The sequence below is a fragment of the Patiria miniata genome, unplaced genomic scaffold (genome assembly GCF_015706575.1).
Source record: "Patiria miniata isolate m_02_andy unplaced genomic scaffold, ASM1570657v1 HiC_scaffold_23, whole genome shotgun sequence".
NCBI classification, from domain to species: Eukaryota; Metazoa; Echinodermata; class Asteroidea; order Valvatida; family Asterinidae; genus Patiria; species Patiria miniata.
In genome coordinates this window covers 421,542-433,586 of record NW_024037062.1, presented here as the reverse complement: position 1 = coordinate 433,586, position 12,045 = coordinate 421,542, and the positions used below count along the sequence as shown (strand labels likewise).

At 42.6% G+C, this 12,045-nt stretch overlaps 1 protein-coding gene across 1 annotated transcript; it reads left to right on the top strand.

The window, feature by feature from the left end:
- The first annotated feature begins 1,394 nt into the window (after window positions 1-1,394).
- On the top strand, window positions 1,395-9,647 carry LOC119731339. The gene is made up of 5 exons (XM_038204513.1): window positions 1,395-1,473; window positions 1,677-1,928; window positions 2,922-4,343; window positions 8,584-9,048; window positions 9,403-9,647. The coding sequence occupies exons 1-5, from the start codon at window positions 1,395-1,397 to the stop codon at window positions 9,645-9,647; spliced, it is 2,463 nt and encodes an 820-aa protein (XP_038060441.1).
- Window positions 9,648-12,045: the final 2,398 nt, after the last annotated feature.

Below are 12,045 nucleotides of genomic sequence, written 5' to 3'. Positions count from 1 at the left end.
AATACATCATGAATGGAACACGACCAAAAGAACCACCTCTAGTCTTCAAGATAATCTACACACCACACATCAAAACCAAGCAGCTAACAAAAGCATAGCTGAAAGACTGGGATTTAATTTCGGAACACCCGAAATTTGGGAACATCCAAATTTTTTCTTTTGTCACGTTACCACAAATTTCGAAACACCCGAAATTATGTAATCTGTTTACCAGGGAACCAATTCCTGCCTATATAAAGGACAAAAGTCTGAAAGGTTTACTCGTCAAATCAATGTTTATCGCTAACCGAGAATTGGACTCATCACGAGGTTGACACCAAATTATATTACATGCACTTAATACCGGTATCTATGCACTGTAACATTTGCCACGACTTTAGCCAAATTTATTATTAGTTTTTATTTACATTGTACTTCATCTTATAATTTTTTTTACCAGCTGTGGAAACAGGTCAAGTGGGCGGAGTTTTACCCCAGTTTACCCTATATATATGTCACACATGCAGTCTGGCGGCACTCCATGCGAACAGCGAAAGTGATTTTTTTTCTTTTGTCACGTTACCACAGTTTTAATTCTACGATCTTATAGCCTTTCTGCATCAGTTGTGAATAGGATTAGTGCACTCTGAGATCATTTTAACAATTAAGTTTTGTCTTTCCTTGTGTTTTTTTCAATGGTCTTTAATTAGTGAAAACTATGTTACATGTACATGTATTCACAAGTTTACCTGACAAGAGCAAAATGTGACAGAACTTTTCATTCAGCATTGACATACAGGATTTATTTCATTTGTGGGCAGGAGATCCAAAGTACCACGATGCAACAATCTGAAGCAGCCTACCAACGGACTGATGTCCCTACCACGATGCAACAATCTGAAGCAGCCTGCCAACAGACTGATGCCCCTACCATGTTGCAACAATCTGAAGCAGCCTACCAACGGACTGATGTCCCTACCACGATGCAACAATCTGAAGCAGCCTGCCAACGGACTGATGCCCCTACCATGTTGCAACAATCTGAAGCAGCCTGCCAACGGACTGATGTCCCCATCACAATGCAACAATCTGAAGCAGCCTGCCAACGGACTGATGTCCCCACCACAATGCAACAATCTGAAGCAGCCTGCCTACTAACTGATGTCCCCACCACAATGCAACAATCTGAAGCAGCCTGCCAACGGACTGATGTCCCCACCACAATGCAACAATCTGAAGCATCCTACCAACGGACTGATGTCCCCACCACAATGCAACAATCTGAAGCAGCCTGCCAACGGACTGATGCCCCTACCACGATGCAACAATCTGAAGCAGCCTACCAACGGACTGATGTCCCTACCACGATGCCACAATCTGAAGCAGCCTTCCAACGGACTGATGTCCCTACCACGATGCAACACTCTGAAGCAGCCTACCGGTACCAACGGACTGATCTCCCTACAGAGGCTCAGTTACCCACCCCTGCAACAGGTGCGTATGAGCTAGACCAGTTGCTAGGGGTCAATTAAGGAGAGTCAAATGTTTTTGCGTCTAATTTTTGGAAGCAACCGTGAGGTAGGCAAGTTGGCAGAAAGAGATCCTGGTAGCTCTGGCAATTTTTTTGGCCTATGCATGGATTTTCTTAGTATTACTTTGTATTTCAATTGTTATCATTTTTTCCAAATCATATTTAGATGACAGAACTCTTCAAGAGGTCGCTAAGAGGCTTGGTCCTGATTGGGTAAAACTGGCAGTTGAGTTGCGCTTTGAGATGGTAGAGGTTCAGACTATCGAGGCAAATTACGCAAAAGATGTCCAAAGGCAAGGTCTGGAAATGCTTGTAGCATGGAAACAGGCCCAGTCCACCGGTGTTGAACAGCAGAGGACCACGTTGTGCACAGCATTGGAGAAGATCGGAAGAGCAGATATTGCCGGATTTCTGCACGGTAAATACATGTCTTTGCTCATTGGGCAATGTAAAGAAGAATTACAGAAAGATGTTACCTGCATAAATTATAAATACTCTCTTCGCATTGTGTGCGTGATACATTTTTATGTCAAAATGACAATTGTCTACGTCGATATGACAATTATGTCAGGTCAAATATGTTCGACTTCTACATAATGACAAAGCTGTGTGTCATCAAAGTCGTACTTACACTCTTGAAAGTCCGGGGTCAGATTCTACTCAGAGACCTGACACACTTCTGGATAAGTGTCATTTTGACTCGGGAGAAGTGTCAAGTCAAATCTGACCCGGATTCGGGTCCAATCTGACCAGGTCTTTTTAGAGTGTGTATGATTTGCCGACTGTGCATCTGCAAACATTTTCAATTGACAAAGTATTGAAAACTTCAAATGTGTACACTGTACCTCCCTCTGCATTGTGTTTCTGCCATATATAAAAAAGGCACACTATTTTGCATTCATACATGAATAAATGAATGGATTAATAGGCTGTTGGTAACAAACAGAATAATCATTGTTGGTATAACGTGAGAAACCTATTATTAAAAAAAGAATTTTTGATTGACTTTGGCTTATCTTGAATCAGAATTGAAGGAACCAGATATGACTTTTAGTATTTGGATTGTGGTAATTACCACAAGAAGATTATTGTTATTCTCTTTCGCAATCTTGGGATAATGATGTCCAGTCAATTTTTTTGTTCACCTGCAGTTGCCAGCATTTTGTCTGAATTTATTTTTGTCCGTGTAAAAGGTGCAAAATTTGATAAGGGTGCATCCAACAACTGTACAAAAGCCAATACATTTCTCTTTTTGGTTAAATTTATTTTGTGCACTGCCTTACTAAAGGACTGGATATCCCTATTCATCATTTCCTAGACATGATTTTCTCCGTAGAGGAAGACTATTCAATCCATTTCAGAAACTTTCTATTATTGAAGCAATACATGTTGTTTGTTTTGATCTGAATAGGACTGCCAGCACCCAGACCCCAGTACAGTCAGAGACCCGACCAAGAAGCAAGGTTGATGGATCCCTGCCAAGAAGCGGGTAACAAGACTAGGGACAAGTTAAAGATATTTTATAAAACAACAGGCAGTTACGTGCAGTTGTTACCTGGGGTTGATAATGACCAAAAGCACATAACTGGTATATACACCAAAGTGCAATTAGAAACACGAGAAGGGGTAGCAGAAGTCACTGATAAGAAAGGAGAAACTGTAAACTCAACAGAGTATGCCAAAATATTCAGATTAAGGACAAAAACTGGGGAACTCATCAAACGCCTCCTTTTCTATGGCATGGGGGGTGTGGGGAAGTCCACTATTTTTGATAAGATTGCATTTGACTGGGCCGAAGAGGCAAGCGAAATCCTGAAAAGATTCGAGCTTGTCTTTCTGTTAAAGATGTGTGCCCTGTCGCAAGAATCTGATCTTGTTGCTTCCACTTTCGATCAGCTTCTAGGCGAAGATTCAGGAATAGCAACAGATGAACTTGATCAATTCATCCTAGCCAGCCCAAATGAGGTATTGATTCTTTTGGATGGTTTCGATGAAATGAGCACCAAAACACTCGATGCAGCCTCATTCGGTTCTATCCTAAAAGCACTCAATAGAACAAAATACCGGGAATGTGTAATCTGTGTATCAACACGCCCCTCTCATCTTGAGAAACTGACGTCAAAATCACTTATCCAAAATCCTTGCACACACGTAGAGGTTCTGGGGTTTACTGATGAGGATGTTAATGAATATATTCGGAAGTTCTACAAGGAAGATCGTGATAGTGGCAAGGCACTTATCCAAACCATAAGTAAGTCCAACGCAATGAGTGATTTAGCTAACAATCCTATGTTGTTGCTGCTTATTTGCTTATTGTGGAGGGAAAGTAAACAACTCCCCAAAACAACTTCACGCCTTTTCTCTGCGGCAGTTGATTACATGTTCAGGAGAAAACAAGAAATCTCTGGCGAAGATGTAGCAAAAACATTGATTGCAATAGGAAAAACTGCGCTGCAAGGACTCATAGGTGCTAACCAGACATTCTCATTCCAAGAAGATGAGTTTGAATCCAAGGCGCTGGACTTAGCACTAAAAGCAGGCATCCTGACCCAGCAGAGAGTTATTAAGAACCGTAAATCTCACAACAATATACAATTCATGCACAAGACAGTACAGGAATACTGTGCAGCGAAATACTTGCAGAGTGTTCATATGTCCAACAGGGGACTTGCAAAGCGTACGATGTACAAAGTTGTACAATTTGGAGAATTTCAAAACAATTTAAGGCAACTTTGTCTGACACTTGAGGGCGTCGTTTCAAACGATTTCCTGTTGCGTTTTTGTTGTGGTGACAATGAGAAGTGCATGACCGACATCGTAAATTTGCTTGACCGTAAGTTCAGTAAGGATCGATATAGGCCCATGTATCAGTCGGATGTTATACAAGCGATTAGTCGAAACTGTGTTTTCGAAAGCCAGTCAGAAAAGGCCCCACTGTGTCTAACCAGCGACTCGCACATCCCATCAACTATCAGTGTAAGCGGCAATAATGATTTCCGCAGTCTCATATACCTTCTTGAAATCATCTGTAAGTCTGCAGACAGCCGCACGACACAACTGGTACACGTTAAAGCCATTGAGGTTTCTCGCGTGTCTTCGGTCAGAGATTTAGCCTTTTCCCTGGGTTACATGGAAAGCGTCAGGAATCTGAGGCTTTACAGTTGTCCTTTAGCGGAGGGAGATCTGAAGAAAACCCTGACGTCACTAAAATACAACCAACTCTTGACTGATATTTGTATCAAGGGGGACAGTACATTGGGAGGTAGAGCTATAGAATGGGCCCCTCATATCAAACACTTGACAAGCCTCAACAAACTGGAAATAAGTGATTGCAACCTTCAGATTACAGACATTGAAAACATTGCCTCGGCTGTAGGTGACATGCTCAGACTGACTGACTTGGTCCTTGCCGACAACACATCGTTGGGGGAATCGGCTGGGTTGTGGGCTAAGAATTTGTCGGGACTGCCAAACATTAAGACGTTAAACTTGAGCAATTGTGCCTTGCAATGGGCAGACATTGAACACATTACCTTGGCTGTAGGTGACATGCCCAGCCTGACTGACTTGATCCTCACTGACAACCCGGCACTTGGCGAATCGACTGAGAATTGGTCCCGTTACTTGTTAAGAGTGAAGCAAATACACACACTGGACCTGAGCAATTCCTCACTAACGCTGGAAGATGTTGGTATAATTTCCGTTGTGGTAAACCACATTCCGGCACTGACTAACTTGAGCCTTGCCGACAACCAAGCACTGGGCGGGTGGGCTGAGTCGTGGGCCAAGAATTTGTTAGGACTTACGAACATAAAGACGTTGAACCTGAGTAATTGTACATTGCAGTGGACAGACATTGAACACATTGCATTTGTTGTAGGTGGCATGCCCAGACTGACTGACTTGATCCTCACTGACAACCCGGCACTTGACATATCGTCTGAGAAGTTGTCCTGTTACTTGTTAAGAGTGAAGCAAAAACACAAGCTGGACCTTAGCAATTTCTCATTAATGTGGAAAGATTTTGGTACGATTTGCATTATGTTAGACCACATTCCTGCACTGACAGACTTGATCCTTGCCGGCAACACAGCGTTGGGCAAATCAGCTGAGCTATGGGCCAAAGAATTGCCAAAAATGACGCACTTAAATAGGCTGGACCTGAGCTCTTGTGATTTGACACCAACAGACACTGAGCACATTGCCTCGGCTGTAGGTGACATGACCACACTGACTGACTTGATCCTTGCTGGCAACACAGCATTGGGTGGATTGGCTAAGTTGTGGGCCAAGATTTTGTTGCGATTTACGAACATGCAGGCGTTAAACCTGAGCAATTGTGCATTGCAATGGACAGACCTTAAACACATTGCCTCGGCTGTAGGTGTCATGCCCAGCCTGACTGACTTAATCCTCACTGACAACCCGGCACTTGATGTATCGACTGAGAAGTTATCCTGTTACTTGTTAAGAGTGAAGCAAAAACACAAGCTGGACCTGAGCGATTTATCACTAACACTTGAAGATTTTGGTACAATTTCCATTGTGTTAAACCACTTTCCCACACTGACTGACTTAATCCTTGCTGGCAACACAGCGTTGGGTGGATCGTCTAAGTGGTGGTTCGAGAAGTTTTCGCAACTTACGAACATAAAGACATTGAACCTGAGCCATTGTACATTACAATGGACAGACATTGAACACATTGCCTCGGCTGTAAGTGACATGCCAAGCCTGACTGACTTGATCCTCACTGACAACCCAGCACTTGACATATCCACTGAGAAGTTGTCCTGTTACTTGTTGAGAGTGAAGGAAAAAACACACGCTGGACCTCAGCAATTTCTCACTAACTTGGGAAGATGTTGGTACGATTTGCATTTTGATAAGCCACATTCCCGCACTGACTGACTTGATCCTTGCCGGCAACACAGCGTTGGGCGGATCGGCTAAGTTGTGGGCCAAGAATTTGTCGCGACTTACGAGCATAAAGACGTTGAACCTGAGCAATTGTACATTACAGTGGACAGACATTGAACACATTGCCTCGGCTGTAAGTGACATGCCCAGACTGACTGACTTGATCCTCACTGACAACCCAGCACTTGACATATCCACTGAGAAGTTGTCCTGTTACTTGTTGAGAGTGAAGGAAAAACACAAGCTGGACCTCAGCAATTTCTCACTAACGTGGGAAGATGTTGGTCCGATTTGCATTTTGGTAAACCACATTCCCGCACTGACTGACTTGATCCTTGCCGGCAACACAGCGTTGGGCGGATTGGCTAAGTTGTGGGCCAAGAATTTGTCGCGACTTACGAACATACAGACGTTGAACTTCAGCAATTGTGCATTACAATTGGCGGACATTGAACACATTGCCTCGACTGTAGGTGACTTGCCCAGACTGACTAACTTGATCCTCTCTGACAACACATCGTTGGGCGGATCCGCTGAGTCGTGGGCCAATAATTTGTTGCGACTTAAGAACATACAGACGTTGAACCTGAGCAATTGCACATTGCAATGGACAGACATTGAACACATTGCCTTGGCTGTAAGTGACATGCCCAGTCTGACTGACTTGATCCTCACTGACAACCCATCACTTGACATATCCACTGAGAAGTTGTCCTGTTACTTGTTGAGAGTGAAGCAAAAACACAAGCTGGACCTCAGCAATTTCTCACTAGCGTGGGAAGATGTTGGTCCGATTTGCATTTTGGTAAACCACATTCCTGCACTGACTGACTTGATCCTTGCTGGCAACACAGCGTTGAGCGGATTGGCTAAGTTGTGGGCCAATAATTTGTCGCGACTTACGAACATACAGACGTTGAACTTGAGCAATTGCACATTGCAATGGACAGACTTTAAACACATTGCCTCGTCTGTAAGTGACATGCGAAGAATGGCTGACTTGATCCTTGCCGGCAACACAAATTTGGGCGGATTGGCAAAGTTGTGGGCCAAGAATTTGTCGCGACTTACTAACATAAAGACGTTGAACCTTAGCAATTGTGCATTGAAATGGACAGACATTAAATACATTGCCTCAGCTGTTAGTGACATGCCCAGCCTGACTGACTTCATCCTCACTGACAACCAAGCATTTGAGATATCCACTGAGAAGTTGTCCCGTTATTTGTTGAGAGTGAAGGAAAAACACAAGCTGGACCTCAGCAATTTCTCACTAAAGCTGAAAGATTTTAAAACAATTTCCGTTGTGGTAAATCACATTCCCGCGTTGACTAACTTGAGCCTTGCCAACAACCAAAAACTGGGCGGATTGGCTGCGTCGTGGGCCAAACATTTGTGGAGACTGACGAACATTGAGACATTGAACCTGAGCTATTGTGCCTTGCAATGGAAAGACATTGAACACATTGCCTCGTCTGTAGGTGACATGCCCAGACTGACTAACTTGATTCTCTCTGACAACATTGCGTTGGGCGAATCGGCTGAGTCGTGGGCCAATAATTTGTTGCGACTTACGAACATAAAGACGTTGAACCTGAGCAATTGTACATTGCAATGGACAGACATAAAACACATTACTTCGGCTGTATGTGACATGCCCAGACTGACGGACTTGATCCTCTCTGACAACCCAGCACTTGGCGTATCGACTGAGAAGTGGTCCCGTTACTTGTTAAGAGTGAGGCCAAAAAACACGCTGGACCTGAGCAATTTACCAATAAAAGGGACAGATGTTGTTACAGTTTCCTTGGTGTTAGACCACTTTCCCACACTGACTAACTTGAGCCTTGCCGACAACCAAGCACTGGGCGGATCGGCTGAGTCGTGGGCCAAGAATTTGTCGCAACTCACGAACATAGAGACGTTGAACCTGAGCAATCATACATTACAATGGACAGACATTGAACACATTGCCCCGGCTGTTAGTGGCATACCCAAACTGACTGACTTGATCCTTGCCGGCAACAGAACGTTTGGCGGATTGGCTGAGTTGTGGGCCAAGTATTTCTCGCAACTTAAGAACATAAAGACTTTGAACCTGAGTAATTGCACATTGCAGTGGACAGACATTGAACACATTGCCTCGGCTGTAGGTGACATGCCCAGACTGACTGACCTGAGCCTTGCTGACAACCAAGCACTGGGTGAATCAGCTGAATCTTGGGCCCAGAATTTGACGAAACTGAGGAACATCAAGACATTGAACCTGAGTAATTGTTCATTGCAATGGACACACATTGAAGGCATTGCATCGGCTGTAAGTGAACTGCCCAGCCTGACTGACTTGATCCTCACTGACAACCCGGCGCTTGACGTATCGACTGAGAAGTTGTCCCGTTATTTGTTAAGAGTGAAGCAAAAACACACGCTGGACCTGAGCAATTCCTCACTGACGTGGAATTTTTACACGATTTCCTGTGTCATGTTTGTGTGCAACAACATTCCCACACTGACTAACTTGAGCCTTGCCGACAACCTAGCACTGGGTGGATCGGCTGAGTTGTGGGCCAATACTTTGTCTCAACTCAAGAACATAGAGATGTTGAACCTGAGCAATTGTACTTTGCAATCGACAGACATTGAACACATTGCCTCGGCAGTAAGTGTCATGCCAAGCCTGACTGAATTGATTCTTTCCCTCAACACAGCGTTGGGCGGATCGGCTGAGTCGTGGGCTAATAATTTGTCACAACTTACAAACCTAAAGACGTTGACCTTTAGCAATTGTACATTACAATGTACAGACATTGAACACATTGCCTCGGCGGTAAGTGTCATGCCAAGCCTGACTAAATTGATTCTTTCCCTCAACACAGCGTTGGGCGGATCGGCTGAGTCGTGGGCTAATAATTTGTCGCGACTTACGAACATAAAGACGTTGAACCTGAGCAATTGTGCAATACAATGGACAGACATTGAACACATTGCCTCGGCTGTAGGTGTCATGCCCAGATTGACTGACTTGATCCTTGCTTACAACACAGCTCTGAGCAAATCAGTTGAGTTGTGGGCCAAGGAATTGCCGAAGATGAAGCACTTACATAGGCTGGACCTGAGTGGTTGCGATTTGACACCATCAGACGTTGAACACATTGACTCGGCTGCACGTGACATGCCCAGTCTGGCTAAAGTTGTGCATTGGGGGATTATTAGATAAGTTCTGCTCCCTAGCTGACAGTGTGTGTGATTTCCCAGTTTCACGCTTGTTGATTTCCTATCAAACACTGAGGCTGTATGGGTGGTTTGGTCCATTTCCTTCACAATTTGAATTTTTTTGGCCCGATAACGAAATGTGTGTTCATGTACAACGTTAAAACAATGAAGTGGAAAGATTGCAGGTAACACCATGTAATTGCTTCTTGGAAGAAGTGTGGTTCTGAAAAGAACCGGTTGGTTGAATTTAGAACTTAACGTTTCGGACAGTGTGCTCTGTCCGTCCTCGGAGAAGAGAATACTTTCCACATGGCGTTACCTGCGATCTTTCTACTTTATCTCATCCGCCATGTTAAAACATTGAGTTTCCTTTGAGCAGTTTTGGGATGCATCCAACCGCAGATGACAAATACATGTACATTTTTGTACATAGAATTGTATTTTTATAGACTTATTGGCCTGATAATTATAGTCTTAAACCTTGAAACCTTGAGTATTGAGTGCTTTTGGGATTACTCCAAGTTCCAACTAGAGTATCGGTAATAATTCTTTCAATAATGTAAACAAAATCGTACTTTTGTTTAAAAAAGAAACGTTTATTTTACACACTGTTTATATTTTGTAGAAACTTTGGTGCTAAGATTGTTGTGAAGATTACTTAAAAAAACTGCAAGTGAAGCAGTAACTGTTGAGGGGGATGGGTCCCTTGCACAGCTGTATTCAGGATTATATATCCGTTCTAAGTAAAAATGAAGAGGATTAAATGTGGATAAAGAAACGTCTGACATATTTGGATATAAATCAAATTAGTGTCATGTCAAATTAAGTGATGTCAAATTTGCAGTCGGTGTCTTGCAGTGACTTACACGCTTGACGTTTTAATGAAGTATTTAAGTTGAAAGAAAATCAAATAACCGTCAAGCAGATTATGTTAGTACATGTGCCTGTTTTTCATTTATATCTGTTATCAGTAAATAATACTCATAAAAATAACTTGAGAATTAACTCCTTTACGCAAATAATAACCTGATGGAGTAGACGTATGAATTGTATTCTGGTTCCATAAATCAAAATATCATTTTTGTATCATACAATTGTTTCTGGTGTGATCAATCATTTTGTGTCAATTATACACTCTGTTAATTATGTTGCATTGTACCTTAAAACTGTAGCTTATTAATTTGTAAAAAGAAATTGCAAACTTGAACAAAATAATTCTCACGCACTTGCATATTTGAGTCACCATTTTGGCAACACAAAAAGAGAGATGTGCTATGCCGCTACAACAGAGATGCCGCGATAAGGGAGTCCGACTACCTGTATATAGGCATTAATGGCAAATTGATCAAGCATAGAGAAATAAACGTGTACATTTTTGCTACTTGAATGCGCGTAAAATCGATTTGTTTATTTGAAGTCCAATACAACCATAAATATAATTTAGCTCAAACAATATAGCTCGTGTAAACAGTCAAAACTTACTGACTTACCAGGACAGCCCGTCGCATGATGATGAGCCGTGAGAACGAAATAGTTTTGTATACGTGACGACGTGACAACAACACCGCAGCCCTGAGATAAAGGTTATTCGCCACTTCGTGGAAACGCAATGTGTGCGCGTCGCGTTTTCACAAAGTGGCGAATCAGGGATTCGCCACTTCGTGAAAACGCAAATTCCAGAGGGCAACGGATTCGCCACTTATGTAATTAGCGTAACTAATTAATTAAACATTGTCCGGTCTTAAAACTTTGCAGAAATGTTTAGGACACGAAGTTAAGTCAAAATAGCGCAAAAACCGAAATTGCAAAAAAATCTGATTTTCGATGGATTCGCCACTTCGTGAAAACACCGACGATATGTCGGGGAAAGGTTATTGTAATATCTTTGTTGCATTTCTAAAGTTAACTTGTAGATGACCATGGTAATCAGATGTAACATGCAGGGCTCTTTTATTTGGAATCTCAAGTTCATTTCAAAAAAATACAGGGCACACGGCGATAAATGTTCTTCGTTTATGGATTCATCATAATTACATGGGACATCGAAATCGTGCATGAACATATCGGTAATCGCGGATCGTTTCTCAGTTGGTGAATTTTCTTCGTTTGATGCAACAAAGTTGCTTATTTGTGGTCTGGGTTTTCGTATACATCTCTTTATTGTCTGCAGTCACTCTTATCTTAGATATGCTTCGATTCCTTTGACATAATTCCTTAATTTTGCGTCACAAAATGGGAAATAAGGAGCAATCTAATTGGCCTTGTTTGTGGCTGTGGGTTTGTTTTATGATTTTCCACATTGCGCACACGCGGTCTGTTTTTATATCGTTAGAGTCCTCTTTTGTCATTTTTTTGGAATGATTGATCTAGTAGACGGTGCTCTGTGGAGACATGTGCACAAT

Excerpts from the sequence above, each read along its gene's own strand:
- LOC119731339 (XM_038204513.1), top strand. The coding sequence starts at position 1,395 with ATGCAACACTCTGAAGCAGCCTACCGGTACCAACGGACTGATCTCCCT. Across the intron at positions 1,929-2,921 it reads TATTGCCGGATTTCTGCACG|GACTGCCAGCACCCAGACCC; the intron begins GTAAATACATGT and ends TGATCTGAATAG. Across the intron at positions 9,049-9,402 it reads GATGTTGAACCTGAGCAATT|ACATTGAACACATTGCCTCG; the intron begins GTACTTTGCAAT and ends TACAATGGACAG.